We start from the raw sequence: 19,202 nt of genomic DNA on the forward strand, positions 1-19,202 counted from the left end.
GCATGTATAAAGTGAATAAAATTGGTCCTAGCACAGAACCTTGTGGAACTCCATAATTAACTTTAGTCTGTGAAGAAGATTCCCCATTTACATGAGCAAATTGTGTATGCCGTGATGTGGGTACACTTGTTGAGTTCATGAATCTCTGTGTTGGAACCGACCTCACGTCCAACTCCAGTACCAGCAGCAGCAGCAGCTGAACTCTCAGCATTAGAATTCCAGCTTCAGGACTGTTGTCTTTTCATGTTTGCATTATATTTGTAGGGAAGTAATGATATTAAATTTGCAGGACTTCTCAGACATATGCCTTCTTCGAGTGCCGTCATAGTTCTACAAGTTAGATTCTGCGATGCCGACACGACATGCTGTATCTAAATAAATCTTTACTTCTAACCTTCTTCCCCCACAGTCTCATTCTGCTGTGTAAATTTGCCCCTTTAGTCTTATCATTTTCTCTCAACACGTCTGCTCTCATATCAGTCTTCTTGTCCTCCCACCTTCCAGCTCGCCTGCTATCTCTGCCTCTCCTCCTCACCTTCTCATCTCAGCCATCCTCCTACCTATCCACCTGCCTCGCTTGTCTCCTGGTCCACCTTTACTCTTGCTGCCAGGCCCGGCTCCATTACTGAAGGGCCGGGTCAGTGGCAGGTTCCCCTTTGCCGACGTGTAATTATACTGCAGAAGAGCAGCTCCCGTACAGATGGGCCTGGGAGACAGAGATGCAGAAACTTTGAAAGTAGCCTACTGGGAAGGAGGGGGAGATGGAGAGGCTATCAATCGGACCAGATTGGAGCTGAATCTCTCACATCAGTGAGGCACTGGGAATCGAGTGGCCTGAACTCACTAGAATCTTTGCACATTTACGCTAAAGCCACCCCATCTATTCCCCACAGCAGAGCAGTGCAGATAGGAAAGAAAACAGGCAATGCAATTGGACAATTTATTCTTCTTCATTGTGGTTTCACATGTGGAGTTGAACAAGATCTGGTTAAATGTGACATAGAAATATTGCAATGCTACAAAATGGCATCTTTAAAAAATAAATGTCTCTAAATCTCCCTCCTGTGGGTTCACCACCTGCAGAGGGGGCCATGGGGGTCGGGCGCAGAGAGGATTGGGTGGCGGTCGAGGGCGGGTGGCCCGGCGGCCCGGTCCATGCTCACAGCCCCTGGCTGTTGGGACGTGGAATATCACCTCGCTAGGGGGGACGGAGCCTGAGCTTGTGCGGGAGGTTGAGAGATACCGACTAGAGATAGTCGGGCTCACCTCCACGCACAGCTTGGGCTCTGGTACCCAACTCCTGGAGAGGGGCTGGACGCTTCATTTTTCTGGCGTTGCCCACGGTAGAGAGAGGCGGAGAGCTGGGGTCGCATTGCTTATTGCTCCCCAGCTCAGTCGCCATGTGTTGGAGTTCACTCCGGTGAACGAGAGGGTTGCGTCCCTACGCCTTCGGGTCAGGGACAGGTCTCTTACCATTGTCTCGGCCTACGGGCCGAGCAGCAGTGCAGAGTACCCGACCTTCTTGGAGTCCCTGCGAGGGGTACTAGATAGCGCTCCGACTGGGGACTCTATTGTTCTCCTGGGGGATTTCAAAGCCCGCGTGGGCAGCGACAGTTAGACCTGGAGGGGGGAGATCGGGAAGCACGGCCTCCCCAATCTGAACCTGAGTGGTGTTCAGTTGTTGGACTTCTGTGCTAGTCACAGTTTGTCCATAAGTGCACGTGGCACCAGGACACCCTGAGCCGGAGGTTGATGATCGACTTTGTAGTCATATCATCTGACCTTCGGCCACGTGTCTCGGACACTCGAGTGAAGAGAGGGGCAGAGCTGTCTACCGATCACCACCTGGTGGTGAGTTGGATCCGCTGGGAGGGGAGGAAGCCGGTCAGACCCGGCAGGCCCAAACGTATCGTGAGGGTCTGCTGGGAATGACTGGCAGAACCCTCTGTCAGTGAGGTCTTCAACTCCCACCTCCGAGAGAGCTTCTCCCAGATCCCGGGGAGGTTGGAGACATGGAGTCCGAGTGGACCATGTTCTCCACCTCCATTGTCGATGCGGCCGCTCGTAGCTGTGGTCGGAAGGTCTCTGGTGCCTGTCGCAGCGGCAATCCCTGAACCCAGTGGTGGACAACGGAAGTAAGGGATGCTGTCAAGCTGAAGAAGGAGTCCTACTTATCTTTGTTGGTAGGTGGGACCCCAGAGGCAGCTGACAGGTACCGGCAGGCCAAGCGTGCCGCAGCCCGTGCGGTCACAGAGGCAAAAACTCGGGTCTGGGAGGAGTTCGGGGAGGCTATGGAGGAGGACTATCGGTTGGCCTCGAAGAGATTCTGGCAAACCGTCCGGCGCCTCAGGAGGCGGAAGCAGCTCTCCACCAGCACTGTTTACGGTGTGGGTGGGGAGCTGTTGACCCTGACTGGGGATGTTGTCAGGCGGTGGAAGGAGTACTTCGAGGATCTCCTCAATCCCATCGTCACATCTTCCGAAGAGGAGGCAGAGACTGGGGACTCAAAGGCGGACTCATCCATTACCCAGGCCGAAGTCACCGAGGTGGTTAGAAAGCTCCTCGTGGCAAGGCTCCTGGGGTGGATGAAATCCGTCCTGAGTACTTTAAGTCTCTGGATGTTGTGGGACTGTCTTGGCTGACATGCCTCTGCAACATTGCGTGGCGATCGAGTACAGTGCCTCTGGATTGGCAGACCGGGGTGGTGGTCCCTCTGTTTAAGAAGGGGGACTGGAGGGTGTGTTCCAACTATAGGGGATCACACTCCTCAGCCTCCCCGGTAAGGTCTATTCCAGAGTACTGGAGAGGAGAATTCGACCGATGGTCGAACCTTGGATTCAGGAGGAGTAGTGTGGTTTTCCTCCTGGTCGCGGCACACTGGACCAGCTCTACACGCTCCATCGGGTGCTCAAGGGTTCGTGGGAGTTCGCCCAACCAGTCCACATGTGTTTTGTGGATCTGGAGAAAGCGTTCGACCGTGTCCCTCGGGGCACCCTGTGGGGAGTGCTCCGGGAGTACGGGGTCTGGGGTCCTTTGCTAAGGGCTATCCGGTCCCTGTACGACCGCAGCAGGAGCTTGGTTCACATTGCCGGTAGTAAGTCAAACCTGTTTCCAGTGCACGTTGGCCTCCGCCAGGGCTGCCCTTTGTCACCGGTTCTGTTCATTATTTTTATGGACAGAATTTCTAGGCGCAGCCAGGGTGTAGAGGGGGTCTGGTTTGGGAACCACAGAATCTTGTCTCTTCTTTTTGCGGACGATGTGGTTCTGTTGGCTTCTTCAAATCAGAACCTTCAGCGTGCACTGGGGCAGTTTGCAGCCGAGTGTGAAGCGTCCGGGATGAAAATCAGCACCTCCAAATCCGAGGCCATGGTTCTCCACCGGAAAAAGGTGCTTTGCCCTCTTCAGGTCGGTGGAGTTTAAGTATCTCGGGGTCTTGTTCACGAATGAGGGACGGATGGAGCGTGAGATCGATAGACGGATCAGTGCAGCATCTGCAGTGATGCGGTCACTGTATCGGACCGTCATGGTGAAGAGAGAGCTGAGTAGGGGGGCAAAGCTCTCGATTTACCGATCGATCTACGTTTCGATCCTCACCTATGGTCATGAGATTTGGCTCATGACTGAAAGAACGAGATCGCAAGTACAAGCGGCCGAGATGAGTTTCCTCCGCAGGGTGGCTGGGCGCTCCCTTAGAGATAGGGTGAGGAGCTCGCTCACTCAGGAGGAGCTCGGAGTCGAGCTGCTGTTCCTCCACATCGAAAGGAGTCAGTTGAGGTGGCACGGGCATCTTTTCCGGATGCCCCCTGGACGCCTCGCTGGAGAGGTGTTCCGGGCATGTCCCATTGGGAGGAGGCCCCGGGGAAGACCCAGGACACGCTGGAGGGACTATATCTCTCGGCTGGCTTGGGAACGCCTTGGGGTTCCCCCGGAGGAGCTGGAGGAGGTGTGTGTGGATCGGGAGGCCTGGGCGGCTTTGCTTGAGCTGCTGCCCCCGCGACCCAACTCCAGATAAAGCGGAAGAAAATGGATGGATGGATGTCTCTAATTCTCAGGCATGAGATGAACTACAGTACTGACAAAGTCATTTCCCTTGTGCAAAATTGAGGTACAGCAAACCGCCCCCCTGTGCAGGAGAGTTACTGTGTCAAAGGGCATATTCATGTCTTTTTGTACCTACTGGGGGCAGTTTTTGAAATGCAAACTTGTGGTTGTCAGTTTAGCCTGTGAGCTGAAAATGAAGCAGCTTTGTCTACGAGCTGTTCTAGCAGGGTGCATTCTTATTACTTCCGCCAAGGACGTAATAAAATCATCGCCGTTAATTTGTCTGTCTGTCTGTTAGCAGGATTACGTCAAAACTGCTGCACAGATTTTGACAATTTGTACCACAGATAAATATTAGGTCCTGGAAGACTCCACTGAATTTGGAAGTGATCTGGATCCGGATTGATGGACGTCAGAACTCTGTTTGCTCTTGTTTACTTATGTATTTATTTTGCTTTATGATAGTGCTGTAACGATAAGGTGGCAGAAAAGAATTATGAAAAAAATGCCACACTTTAACTAGTTTCACCTTCATAAATTTAAGTATTTGGTCCTATTCTCTGTTTCATATAATTGTAAATTAAATACTGTTCAGTTTTCAGACAGAACAATGGGCTGTGGGAAACTGTGAAACCTCCACTTCCATGAGACTGAACGTCAAGTCTGTAGACTCCTGGTGCCTCCTGCTTCACCCGGCTGTTGCAGACTGATTGTGACCTTTGAGAAGTGGGGTTGGACCTGTTGTCTGCCTGGATGGTTGCCATCCAGAACCCAAGGCAGCTCCGTGGTGTTGTGGATGTGTAGACCTGATAACACACCACATGAAGATGTGCCTTAAAAAAAAAAAAATTCTGGTCTGATTTCTTTAGTGTGAGATAATTACAATTTTTTTGTTTAATTGAAGTATCATATAATACTGGCTTCATAAGTGTAATTCCTCCTAAACCAGTTGGTGGATTTCTGTTAAACTTCAGACAACAGGGCCTAGAGGGTGCAGGTTTTCTTTGCAACCACCCACTCCACCAGGTGATTTCACTGATTAACTGATTCCACCTGCTCAAAGTGAAGTTAATCAGTGAAATCACCTGGTGGAGTGAGTGGCTGCAAGGAAAACCAGCACCCTCTCAGGCCTATCTGAAATGAGTTGAAGAGCCCTACTGTAGATGGTCTCCTCCCCAGCTGCCATCAGTATATAATACTTACAGAGAAACTAGTATGGCAGAGTATGGGGGGGATTACTGATCTATATGGTACTCGGTTTTTAAATTTAATAAGAGATTTACAAAAATAAGAGTTACGTTAAGCATTTTTATTGTCATGTGCACAGTAAAAACAGGCCATGAAACTACACAATGAAATTCTTACTCTGTTCATTCTCCCTAGAAAATTTGCATATAGAAAGTTCACATCAGATAATTAAAAAACCCTCCACATTATAAAATACACATTATTAGACTGAAGAATCTATTACAGACACTATTTAAAGGATGTGCAGTTTACAGGATGTGTAGATGTGCAGTTTATGCAGTATTGGCAATTTTGTATTGTGTACTTTTAAGTAGCATTCCTGCTGTGCAGGAGTCATAAGGTGCTCGAATAGTGAACAGAGCAATTATAATGAATACTTAGAGGATGACAGTAATAATGATGAGGATAAGAATGACAGTGAAATACCAGTCAGTCAGGTGATGGAGGGGTCACTGTGTCAGAGAGTTATTGAGAAGCCTAATGGCCTGTGGGTAGAAGCTGTTCCCCAGCCTAGTAGTCCTGGACTTCAGACTCCTGTAGCGTCTGATGGTAGGAGTGTGAAGAGTGAGTGTTGGGGGTGTGTACTGTCCCTGATGAGGTTGTGTGTCCTAGGTAGGACTCTGGTTTGGTAAATGTCCTTCAGTGAGGGGAAGGCTGCCCCACAGATGTACTGTGAGGTTTTAATCACACGCTGGAGAGTCTTCCTGTCTTGGACTGTGCAGTTACCATACCAGACTGTGATGACAGTGGTGAGGACACTCTCAATCGTACACATGGTTCTCACCAGGGTTTTTTCACAGCATAGGGGGAACGTAGCGGGGCATAGCCACACAATGACTGTTGCAGGTGCGAGTATTGTAGGAGGGTCTGGGGGCATTCTCCCGAGAAAATTTTGAAATTTATAACCCATTGAAACACTGTTTCCTGCATTTTGAGGACCACTTTGTGTTGCTAACTGGGACATTAAATAACATCTGACATGTCCTTTAAAAAAGAAAGAAAGAACAGAAAAGCCTACCTATGCTGGTTAAATCACAGCATAGGGGCCCAAATCACAGCATAGGGGATCCACATCACAGCATAGGGGCCCCCTATGCTCAACTGCCCTGGCGAAACCCCTGGTACACCTTTAGAAGTTGATGAGAATTTTGGCTGACATACCAAATTTTCTTAGTCTTCTCAGAAAGTTTAGTCTCTGTTGGGACTTCTAGATGATCTGTCAGGTCTGTAAGACCAGGTGAGATCATCACTGATGTGAGTGTTGAGGAATTTGAAGGTTTTCACCCTCTCCACATCTATCCCATCAATGTATACTGGTGTGTGCAGCTCCCCACTACTCCTTGGATCAATAACCATCTCTTTGTTCTTGTCTGCATTGAGATCAAGATTATTGTCACGACACCAGGCTACCAGATCTGCCACCTCTCGTCTGTATGCCATCTTGTCCCCACCAGTGATCAGACCGATGACTGTAGTGTCATCCACAAATTTAATGATGCTGGTGTTGTTCTGGGAGGCTACACAGACATATGTGACGAGTGTGTAGAGCAGGGGGCTCAGCACGCAGCCCTGGGGTGTCCCCGTGCTCACAGTTCTTGTGCTGGATATGACGTTGTGAACTTTAACTGACTGGGGTCTGCCTGTTAGAAAATTCAGCACCCAGTTACAGAGGGAGGGTGTCAGTCTGAGTGTGAGGAGCTGATCTGTGAGTTTGCGGGGTTGACTGTGTTGAATGCTGAGCTGTAGTCGATGAACAGCATTCTGACATACGTGTCTCTGCCCTCTAAGTGCATGAGGGCTGTCTGGGATGGTGTTTTTAATGTGAGTCATGACTATCCTTTCAAAATACGTGAGAAATACTGTATATGATCATTGTATTGTGAAAAGGTGTATCTGGATGTCTTGATTTCAGCGTTCACTCTGAATTCCTGCACAAATGACAGAATGACAGCCTTTTGTCTTTGCATTTTTACACTCTGAAAATGAAATTGAATTGCATTGCAGAGCCAAAGATGAAAAATAAAGACCCTCAAAGCTGACAGCATTTTTATATTTAGACACGATGGCGCATCCAGCTGTCAGCGCCTGCAGTGTGTCGGCACTCGTGTTCGGCCGTCAGTCCTGTTCGCTGTGTTCCTACGTCAGGCTGGAGTCTGACTGGTTTTCCACTGCAGGGCTGCCTCCTCAGCGCCGGAGCCCAGCTGTGCAGCTGTCCACAGCGCGCATCCTTGACGAATGTGTTTTTGTGTGGAAGGGAGCGATGGTGAGCGTGCACCTGCATGGGTTTTTACGTGGCTGTGTAGTGGCGGGAGCCTGTGACAGGCAGTTGGATGTGCTGTCGCGCTTTCCCTCCGGTTGTGTTTGATAGCGATGCATCAGAGACCTTCCCGCCGGTGTCTCCTAATGGATTTTGGATTCAGCTTTTATATTATTATGTAAATAGGTGACTTTTGGATATAGTATCTGCGTAGTCATCACTGGGGCTGGAAGGCGCTTATCAAGCAGACGTTGAGGAAACAAAAAATGTTGCAGCTGAAAGTTAATTAAAAAGCCATAAAGTAGTGGCTGCTCCTCTGTCTTGTTTGTTTGTGTGGTGCCCTGTTGGACTGCTTCCACCCTCCTTCGCCGCTCCCCGCTCTCCCTCCCAGCTAGAGGATGAATGGTTTCATTACAGTGACAAGTTCTGAGGCAGTCTCTCACTTCGTCTGTTGTCTCTTTTTATTGCCAAACTATTTACATGCCAAGAGGAAGGGTTGTACTCTGGGTTGGTGGAAAAGAGCTTGAATTTAGACTTTTAATTTGTATACCATTCATTATTCTCAGAGGCATCGAGTGGCAAACTAAATTATACCCTTCTCAGCTGCACCTTCCTTCTGGACTTTGCTCCCACAGCACTCAGCGCAAAAACGTTCCCCTTTTTTAGCATTACACCCAAAGATCGACGCTGCCTTTGCTGTTGTGTCGTTTTTTAGAAAGCGGGTTCATTTCAGCAGTCATAAGGAAAATTAAATATGGAGAGCAAAGGGAACTGAGAAAGTAAAGAGGCTTACGAATTAATGACTGGAGTTATTAGTGGTGTAATTAGATTTAGGGAAAGGGCACTGCAGCATGGTCAGATCTGTGGTGCTCGACCGACTCGTTACCATTCACAGGATATCCTGTAAGTGTCAGGACAGCTGAGATGGAAAATTGAGCTCATCCAACCTTGTGTGATTGTACAAGTCAGTTCTGCTGCCTGTGCGACGCCCGAAGAAGAATATGCAGAAAAGTCAGGTCGAAGTTACACTTGAGGATGGTCTCTTCATGTCAGCAACCTAGAAATGTGTTTCAAGTTTTGTGTCCCACTTAATTTGGTGCCACATCAAAGTCAAAGTGAAGAGCGGAGAATATGCAGTGTTATAATTGGTACTTTTTTGTGAGATGTCATTGAAAACATAAATTATATCAGCAATTCTGGAATCAAGTATCTTATTAAGCAGCTATGTGTTAAAACTCAGAATTTCACAGATATTTAACAGAACATACAGACGTCCTTAAATGTTTGGATGTTGACGGAGTAGAGCAGGTAGCTGGGTTGATAAGGATCTGGCCTGCCAATATCTAGGCCTGGGTTTGAATCCAGCTCAGGCTACCTGTTTGTGTCTTTGAACAAGACGCTTAATCTTTATTGTCTGTCCACTCAGCTGTAAAAATGGGTATGGACCACTGCTGGGGAAGTAACCTGCATTGGACTGGCACCCCATCCAGGGGGAGTAGTAGACTCTCATCTGCTTGATGCTATGGATTCTGGAGATGAGCACCGGCACCAGTGGGCCTCAGGGCCTATACAGGAATAACTTCTTCTTTGACAATGTTTTTCAAACTTTAGCTGTCTGAGCTTGTTGGAATTTAAAGCAAATAATAAGTGTCAGCACATTGTGCAGACTGTCAGCTTGAGTTTGGGGTCAGGTCTGAGAGCATGCATTGGTCACCACATTATGGAACCAGCTTGACACCTGGATGCCAACCACCCAGGCATACAACTGCTCTCAAAATGCTGCTGCCAGACTTTTGACAAAAAGCAGAAAGTTTGACCACATTACACCCATTTTGGCATCCCTACACTGGCTTCCAGTTGCTGCAAGATCGGATTTTAAGGTTCTGTTATTAGTTTATAAAATTGTTCATGGACTTGCACCTCCCTGTCTGGCTGACCTGGTAAGGCCCTGTGTTCCAGCTCAGGCCGTGCATTCGCAGGGTGCAGGACTTTTTTGTGTTCCCAGGGTGAATAAAAAGTCTGCTGGTCACAGAGCTTTCACTTAACGTGCCCCAGCTCTGTGGAACGATCTCCCGGGACACATACGACAGTCGGATACTGTGGAGACTTTTAAATCACGTTTAAAGACTCTTTTTTTTTTCTTTGTTATGTTATGATGTGTTTTTATTGTTGTGTTCCTTTATGGTTTTGTCTTTTTATTGTGTTTTTAAATTTTTAATTCAGTTTTCTCTGTTTCTATGCTGTGTGAAGCACCTTGAGGCAATCTCATCGCGAATTGGCACTATATAAATTAATAAATTTGAATTTTTGAATTTTAATAGCATCTGCCGCAATCAGGTGAACTGTGGGCGTTCCCTTGGCCTTTTCCAGCTGCTGGGGTCCTCAACACTGTGGCACCTGCTTACTGGATTGTGCCCAGAGAATCATGCCGTACGGCCAAAATGTCGTAACTGATCCTCCTCCACAATGCAAGTGATCTTTCTGATCTTAGTCTGAGGTTAATTGTAAGTAAAGTGAACAGTGTAGTAAGAAGAAACATTTCAATCCTGGAGTTTTGGTGGGGGGGAAAACGGCATGTAGTATTTGTTACAATGACAACACTGAACAGCTAAAATCTATCTCATAATGTACAGCGATTAAAAAGTACTCACCCTCAGCAGGAACAAAGCATCTGTCCAATCTGCTGTCACAGATGAGATTTTTGTCTCTGTTGTGATAGATTTTGTGTGACAAATCATCTGATTATAGACAGAAACTGCAAAAACAATCGTCGCTCCATGCGTGAGAGTGAAACATTTTGCTCTGTCTGATTGGTTGCCTGAAAAGTTGCTGCAGTGATGTCACAGGTCTTTCTGAAAAGTTCAGATATGTTCAACTCAAAAAGTGAGGAGTGGACGCACAAACAAGCAGAGCGCTCAAAAAAAGAAGCTGGGTGCTTCATTTCTTTTTGTCCAGGCATATGCTCTTTTCTCATTCAGAGCAATTAAAAAAAAGATGGGGCCAAATTACATCTCAACATCCAGTTGTACTTGCAAAACATGAAATGAACATGAAATACCTGCACTGTTCACTTCATTTGCAGGTAATAACTCCAACAAAGCTGAAGTCTGCACCCCAAACTCATATTTTTAATTTCACCTCCTCTTGGCTGTAGAAGAAATCTAAAGGAACTAATTTTCCTCAATGTCCAAATATATGTATACGCCTGACATCAGTGTGTGTGTGATCCAGTGACTGGATGAAGGTGAGTCATCATTAAGTGCTTTGAAAATCTGCACGCAGTGGAAACACACAATGCAAGTACAGTCTATATCTGGGTACAGACGGGCTCCCAGCAGAAATGATTGTTTGCTTGGAATTAGCGGCTTTCGTGTTATGTTACCAATCAATCAATCAATCAATTTTTTTTATATAGCGCCAAATCACAACAAACAGTTGCCCCAAGGCGCTTTATATTGTAAGGCAAGGCCATACAATAATTATGTAAAACCCCAACGGTCAAAACGACCCCCTGTGAGCAAGCACTTGGCTACAGTGGGAAGGAAAAACTCCCTTTTAACAGGAAGAAACCTCCAGCAGAACCAGGCTCAGGGAGGGGCAGTCTTCTGCTGGGACTGGTTGGGGCTGAGGGAGAAAACAGACATTATGTTGACATAGTACGTTTGGATACGGACGGACCCATTAAGGAAAACCTTCGCCACAGTTAGCGTTAACATACATAATGTTGTTATTGCCGTTAATGCTTATCATTGGGATATACAATTGGCATATGTAGTCACGCGTTAATGACCATGGTTATTATTTTTTTATGTCTTATCACAGCCCACATCCAGAATATTGGTTATTCCTAGAAAAAAAATTATCACAATGTCAGAAAAAATTAATTTTGCCTCAGAAATGCAAGAATGTAATCTTTCTCCTGAACCCTTTCTTGTCCTTGTAGAACATCCATTTGGTGGCGCGCTGGCTGGATACCCTAGAAAAACATCTGGAGCAGCTCTGTGAAGGAAGCCATGAAAACTTCAGGGTGTTTGTCAGTGCTGAGCCCTCCTCCACCCCTGGGGGACACATCATCCCACAGGGAATCCTGGAAAACTCCATCAAGATCACCAACGAGCCACCTACAGGCATGCATGCCAACCTGCACAAAGCCCTGGACAACTTCAACCAGGTACCACAAAATGGGTCTGTCGGGTATTATCCGACAAGTCGCAGGCAGCGGAAAATAAAGAACAACACAGACACTAAACCCTTTTAGTACGTGCTGGAATGAGATGTTGTTACTTTAACGTTCCCTTATAGAATCAAACCTGACATTTTTAATAAGAGGCTGTCAAAGTGAAGTCACTGTGAGCGGCAGCCTTTCCTGTCAGATATTTTTAAAGCTAATAGGCCTTCCTTATAATCTAGTTGTTATAACCTTTAGGGTGTCACTGTTGCTCAGTCAGGAAGACTCAATATACTCAAGTCTTTAACAGTAACATAGAAGACTTTTTGGTCTTTGGGTCTCTATTTTTGACAATGTGCAGTTTTTAGGCTGGTCTCCCAAACCGAAGGTTCCCAGCAGTCGGCTCGTAACGTCATGAGACACAAGTAAGCACTGTGCACAGGAGCATTATTTAGGTGGCTGGATTTCTCTTTTTTTTCCCCATTTGAGGCCCATCTCCATGTGCTGCATTTTCCAGAGTATAAGTGGCATTTTATTTACTAGTTTGTGAGGTCTTGTGACATATACTGTGGTGCAACTTACATACTGAAAAATCACACTTATTATTTAGGGAATAACCCTGTTGTGTCTGACGTTCATGCTGGTTATGCAGTCGCAAAGGAGTTTATAACAGCATGAACGTCCACAAATCTCAGACACAAGGGGGTTATTTCCATTCTAATTCAATTCCATCGTTTGCACGGTTTATTTTTCTGTTTGTAATTCGGTCAGCGAGGCTTCCCGTCGAGGCAGCGTCACTCCAACAGTGGTCAGGGCGTGGAGTAATCCATCAAACGTGAAAATCCATCAAATGTGAAATGGTAATTCTGTATCAGAATCCACCTCAATACTTTCATGTGGTAGCTTAAATTCACCCATTTAGGCGGCGTCATCAGTACGCGTCTTTCTCTCGCTTGTGCAGCCAGTGTTCTGTCGAATTGTGCGTCTCGTCACATAAATTGACACTTCCATGTCCCAACAGTAATGTGCATGCATGTGCAGTTGTGCGGAGGACAGGAATGACATTCAACAGGAATGTCATCTTGTCAAGGCGCGGAGTAATACATCCAAATGTGAAACGGACGAATATTTTGCCACCATTACCCTGATATTTTACGGTCTGAAATGTCACACAATTAACCAGTCACAATCACGGAAAAAATATAACTGGATTAAAATAATAATTATGGAGACTACACTCAACAAAAATATAAACGCAACACTTTTGGTTTTGCTCCCATTTTCTATGAGATGAACACAAAGATCTAAAACTTTTTCCACATACACAATATCACCATTTCCCTCAAATATTGTTCACAAACCAGTCTAAATCTGTGATAGTGAGCACTTCTCCTTTGCTGAGATAATCCATCCCACCTCACAGGTGTGCCATATCAAGATGCTGATTAGACACCATGATTAGTGCACAGGTGTGCCTTAGACTGCCCACAATAAAAGGCCACTCTGAAAGGTGCAGTTTTATCACACAGCACAATGCCACAGATGTCGCAAGATTTGAGGGAGCGTGCAATTGGCATGCTGACAGCAGGAATGTCAACCAGAGCTGTTGCTCGTGTATTGAATGTTCATTTCTCTACCATAAGTCGTCTCCAAAGGCGTTTCAGACAATTTGGCAGTACATCCAACCAGCCTCACAACCGCAGACCACGTGTAACCACACCAGCCCAGGACCTCCACATCCAGCATGTTCACCTCCAAGATCATCTGAGACCAGCCACTCGGACAGCTGCTGAAACAATTGGTTTGCATAACCAAAGAATTTCTGCACAAACTGTCAGAAACCGTCTCAGGGAAGCTCATCTGCATGCTCGTCGTCCTCATCGGGGTCTCGACCTGACTCCAGTTCGTCGTCGTAACCGACTTGAGTGGGCAAATGCTCACATTTGCTGGCGTTTGGCACGTTGGAGAGGTGTTCTCTTCATGGATGAATCCCGGTTCACACTGTCCAGGGCAGATGGCAGACAGCGTGTGTGGCGTCGTGTGGGTGAGCAGTTTTCTGATGTCAATGTTGTGGATCGAGTGGCCCATGGTGGCGGTGGGGTTATGGTATGGGCAGGCGTCTGTTATGGACGAAGAACACAGGTGCATTTTATTGATGGCATTTTGAATGCACAGAGATACCGTGACGAGATCCTGAGGCCCATTGTTGTGCCATCCAAGAACATCACCTCATGTTGTAACAGGATAATGCACGGCCCCATGTTGCAAGGATCTGTACACAATTCTTGGAAGCTGAAAATGTCCTAGTTCTTGCATGGCCGGCATACTCACCGGATATGTCACCCATTGAGCATGTTTGGGATGCTCTGGACCGGCGTATACGACAGCGTGTACCAGTTCCTGCCAATATCCAGCAACTTCGCACAGCCATTGAAGAGGAGTGGACCAACATTCCACAGGCCACAATTGACAACCTGATCAACTCTATGTGAAGGAGATGTGTTGCACTGCATGAGGCAAATGGTGGTCACACCAGATACTGACTGGTATCCCCCCCCAATAAAACAAAACTGCACCTTTCAGAGTGGCCTTTTATTGTGGGCAGTCTAAGGCACACCTGTGCACTAATCATGGTGTCTAATCAGCATCTTGATATGGCACACCTGTGAGGTGGGATGGATTATCTCAGCAAAGGAGAAGTGCTCACTATCACAGATTTAGACTGGTTTGTGAACAATATTTGAGGGAAATGGTGATATTGTGTATGTGGAAAAAGTTTTAGATCTTTGAGTTCATCTCATACAAAATGGGAGCAAAACCAAAAGTGTTGCGTTTATATTTTTGTTGAGTGTATGTCGGACTGTCCCAGGAATCAAAGCACTAAATAAAATAGTCTAATAATAAAAGAAAAAAATGACAATGATAAAAAAAGAGCTGTACAACAATGCACAAAAATCCCAAATTAAAGAGCTGATAATACTCAACAAAGGTGCGACACATGTAGTGTAAAATGTGTGCCAAATGGACGCGCAGATCCACTGTAGTGACCCTGAGCAAAAGAGAAGAGAAGGCCATGGTGTCAGATAAGTAAATAAAGGCTATTTGATTTGACTGGATGTGGCAGTGAATTATAATTGAAACTATTAAGATACAAAGGAATCCATTCTGAGGGTTAGATTTACATTTTTTCGGTTTTCCAGCAGGAGATATTTTTCACAGAGTTCCCTTTCAGGGTTGTGTTGGTGTTGAGTGACAGCCTGATTAAACCATAGAACATTTATGTTCTGCCCAAAAGGAATTGAGGATGCGTGCACCCTCCTTGCGTGCTGCACCTTACTTGCGCTCAGAATATGCACCGTGTAAATAGCTCAGTGGCGTCAGATACGTCCTAAATGCTCTGTGCGTTTGAGACCGTCTGCAATGAGATAGGGCCCCTGCTTTACAAATCCATTACTTATATTCCCACACGTTTCTCCTCAACTTGCCGCTACCTTATGGAGGACAGGTGTGAATCCTGAACGTGAGATTTTGCAGGTGAGAAGTGGCAATCAGTTTGATATTTTTTGCGTGCTGCTGCCAGAAAGCAGGTGGAGAATATCAGGCTCGTGGGCCATTCCATGGACGCGGAGCAAAAATGGCCCAGCCTGCTGCAGCGGCCTCTCCCAGCTTTTCTTTACCTTATCAGTTGTTCTTCTCTATCGGAGCCCGACCATTACCTCACCGCTTCACTGCAAATGCATCTTCCTCCATACCATTACCTAAGCGTTCAGCTTCCTCCCAGATCATTTCTGCACTCCTGAGTTTGCCGATGTTTATCTACCTGATAAGTGCGCTGTGCTTTTGAGCCTCGTCTTATGCAGAGCCACGTGGAGGTCCGCTGAGGTAAGAATGGGGGAATGATATTCCAGTCATGTGTACTCACTCAAGGAGAATCAATGCTGGACCAAGTCTCTGTAATAGTCAAACTGCAGTGCTAAAGCCAGCGTTAAGCCACAGAAGCTGCTTCTTCTTTACTCTTGACCTTTTCATGGAGATGATGTTATAAAAAAAGTGCTCACATCTTTAAGCTTTCATGTCTTTTTATTGTCACAATATCATAAAGAACAACAAGAACCAATACTTCTTTGTGGAATAAATTTCAGAATTTTAAATTTTGACAGCTCTGCAGTAGTAGTTATAATCATTTGTAACAGCCATTTTTAATGTCACACAGCAAAATAATCACTTTTTAAGCCAGTTATCTATCTTATCTAAAGCAGCGAATAAAAGAACATTTTCAAGTCACTGAACATCCTTTGGTCTTCATTTTAATCAAGCAGTCACCAATGTGCCCCTGTTATGTAAATATGTGTTGAGTAAGACCCAGCCTCCAGTGCTGAAAAATGAAGCCAACACAGAAGTGCTATAATCTTGCAGTTCCTTGATTGGCCACTTGAGAGTGGCTCCAAAAGCAAGACACTCCCCATGGAATCCCATGTTAAAAGTGTCCAACTTTACAGCAGAAAAAACATGTGTACAGCCTGGTGCAAAAATCTGTTTTGGTGTCTCTAGCTAGCTTACCTATTCAAGTCCTCACTTTAAGCTAATTTAAGCCACAATGACAGCAAATGTGTACTGAAGTGCAGATGGCTGCTGGTAGCAGCAGGTGGCCACTAGCTTTAGACTTTGTGCTGAATCTTTAGTTGTACTGATGAACCATCTAAGAGGTTTGTGCTCCATTTCCATTGTGTGAAATTTTGGTACTGTTTATTTAATTTGCATGTTTGCACTGTTTGCACTACCTAGCAGGTATCGATAAGCTTGAGGTTCAAAACCCACCTGTGACCTAATTTCCTTCCCATGCCTAATGAGGCTGGATACTGGTCATAGTTTATTTTTTTAGCCACACCCAAGCCACCCGTTAAGAGAACCACTGATCAGTTGGCAAAGATATGCAAATCCAAACTGAAGATTAAATAGCCTGTTAGCCTAAGCTAGGTTGGTAACTTTGAGACAGGCGTGCAGGTTTGGGCTTCATTCATCCCACAGTTGTCACATGGATCTTGCCCAAACTCCACCTCACCGCTGCATTTGTGCTTCAAAGACACACCTCAAAAAACATATCGATGACATCACTGAGTGTTTGTCCAGTATCTGTACACTCTGTGGTCTACAATATGTAGGTTTGGTGGTACTTGAGGTCCGGTTTGAGAACCACTGGTCTTGAGCAGAGCGTCCTGTTAAACTAAGTAACTGTACACAAAAGAGACAAGTGAGGGGAGCCACCAAAAATTGCATGACAGCTCCTGAGGAGTTATATGCCTCAGTGGCTGTGACTGGAGAGACTGTGTGTGCAGCAAACTGTCTGTTGCTTCAGGTTGAGTGGCACACGGGAAGGTGTCAGGACAAAGAAAACCATAAACCTTTGTTCAAGTCTCTCACATACCTTCTGGCAAACTCACTGCCAGTGGCTGAATACTTTTTATAGGCACCGTATATTCCAAAGTTTGTCAGGTGGGTTTACAGTCAACTTTTGATATGCAAAATTCCACATGTAGCTCGAGATAAGAGTTGTATAAAACAGCTGTGAAATAAGCTGTTATGAATTTAAGATGCTATTCCCTGTCTGCTAAAAGTGATCGATGCTGTAGCTGTCAGATTTCAGGATTATTCTGACTCTGATGGTTTTGTTGCATCTCTGTCAGATCAGAGACAGTGACGTGTGTTTGTGCCTGAGTGCACGTGTACAGGTGTGTGTGTGTGTGTGTTTGTGTCGTTCTCTGTCAGTGATCTGATTTCATGTTGTTTTGCTCCGGTCCACAGGTCATGAACAGACAGAGACGGTGTGCATCTCTTTCAGCTGTGCTGATCCGAGGAGTGCGGTGTGGAATATTAATTAAATCTCCTAAAGTGCGTGCCTGTTGGCATGTCTGTAGTGTGTGTGTGTGTGTGTGTGTGTGCATCCCCAGGGCACTTTGGCGAGGGAAGTGAAATGCCCCTCACCACTGTACTCACCATGACACATTTTGGCATAAAGGGACTTTAGCCTTCCATTTCCATAGGGTTATTGGCGTGCTTATTTAACTGTCTTTCCCCTGGAGATTACAGTGCCATTTACGTCCACTTTTTTATTTGCCTGTCTGGAATAATGAGCCCGTGAGACAGTTGGAAGCTGAAAGTGCCTGACAAGTTGTGACAATTAAAAAGGAATCTCATTGTTGGGCTTATTGCTATCTAGTCCTTCTATTATCTGTCTGTTAGCGTGTCGCACCGCTGGGGACTTGAAAAAATAAAACAGACCTCAGGCAGCCTGCCACAACTCTTTACCTGGAACACATCAGTGTGGCTTCTTTAATGTGCCTGTACAGTTCTGGGGCCATGATTCAGGGTAATTTTTGTTTGTTAGGGAATTCAGCGTTATTTTGTCTCAAAGTACTTCAAACATAGGGCAGGTCCAGATCACAGACTAGATATACTGGACACGCCCGCCATGACCTCACCCAAAGTGTCCTGAGGACACCTGGAAGAGTCGTTTTGAAAAGTTGCCACGTTGGCAGTGCTTAGGACCTTGTGTGACCTGGATGGGACAAATGAAGCCCAAACACTGCTCCATCTCAGTGTTACCGCCAAGCTAAGCTAACGGGCTAACCTCTGTTGAGGTACCTTAGTAAAGCATATTTTTGGGGACTGGGTGGTGGTTTTCATGACGGTGTCTTGCATGGGGGGTGAAAAGTTATGGCCCGCTTATTTCCTCAGTTACTGTGGATTAACTGAACCTAGCATCATCAAGCTACCAGTAGCTGCCAATAGTATGAACGCCGCTAACATACAGAATTAAATTACACAAAAATTGCACTCACAAGAAATACTAGAGTACAGACTTCTTAGATGAGCCACAAGGACAATAATCCACACAGCAGAACCGAGAACCTTCTGCTTTGGAAGCAAGCGCAGGAACCGCTTGGCCACTATGGAGCCCTACGCCATATTGTTACAAATATTAGGAATAAAATGTTCAGAAAGGGCAGACATAGTCCTTCACAACAACTAGCTGCCACATCAAGCATGGCTATGATAGTGGAGATCTGACTCAGCTCAGTGACATATACTAGCTGTCACTCAAAATGGCCACACCCCTTATTATTCATAATTTTGTGATATAAAATATGTTGAAATTCACCCCCTGACAGTAGTCATAGGAGAGGAAACTAGTTATATGGATCAAAACTGTTTTTTTGTACTTTGCTATAAACATGTTTATTTCACCTCTAAAGCTGGACATTTCAACATGGATTTCTGCGGGAATCTGCTCACTTTTGGGGCCAGTCTAAACTCGACAACAGTGACATTCATGTCTCTCTGAGTCTTCGGCCTTTCAGATCGGGAGACACCTGAGAAGAGCTTACAGAGTCATGAGGTTGCTGGACAGAGGTGTTTGGTGATCCTCATATCTTTGGTGGAGAAAAAGGTCCAAGTCTTTAGAGGCTTGGTGCTTCTTGTCTTACTGGT

General features: G+C 45.9%; 1 protein-coding gene across 1 annotated transcript in view; it reads left to right on the plus strand.

Annotated features, from left to right (window-relative positions):
- Window positions 1–19,202, plus strand: part of dnah9 (dynein, axonemal, heavy chain 9) — a 396,633-nt gene that overhangs the window by 349,178 nt on the left and 28,253 nt on the right. Inside the window, exon 71 of the mRNA XM_034193818.1 lies at window positions 11,490–11,717. Coding sequence (XP_034049709.1) covers window positions 11,490–11,717 — 228 coding nt within the window. The remainder of the gene's footprint in view (window positions 1–11,489; window positions 11,718–19,202) is intronic.

The sequence above is a fragment of the Thalassophryne amazonica genome, chromosome 18, assembly GCF_902500255.1.
Source record: "Thalassophryne amazonica chromosome 18, fThaAma1.1, whole genome shotgun sequence".
In the NCBI taxonomy this organism is placed as follows: domain Eukaryota; kingdom Metazoa; phylum Chordata; class Actinopteri; order Batrachoidiformes; family Batrachoididae; genus Thalassophryne; species Thalassophryne amazonica.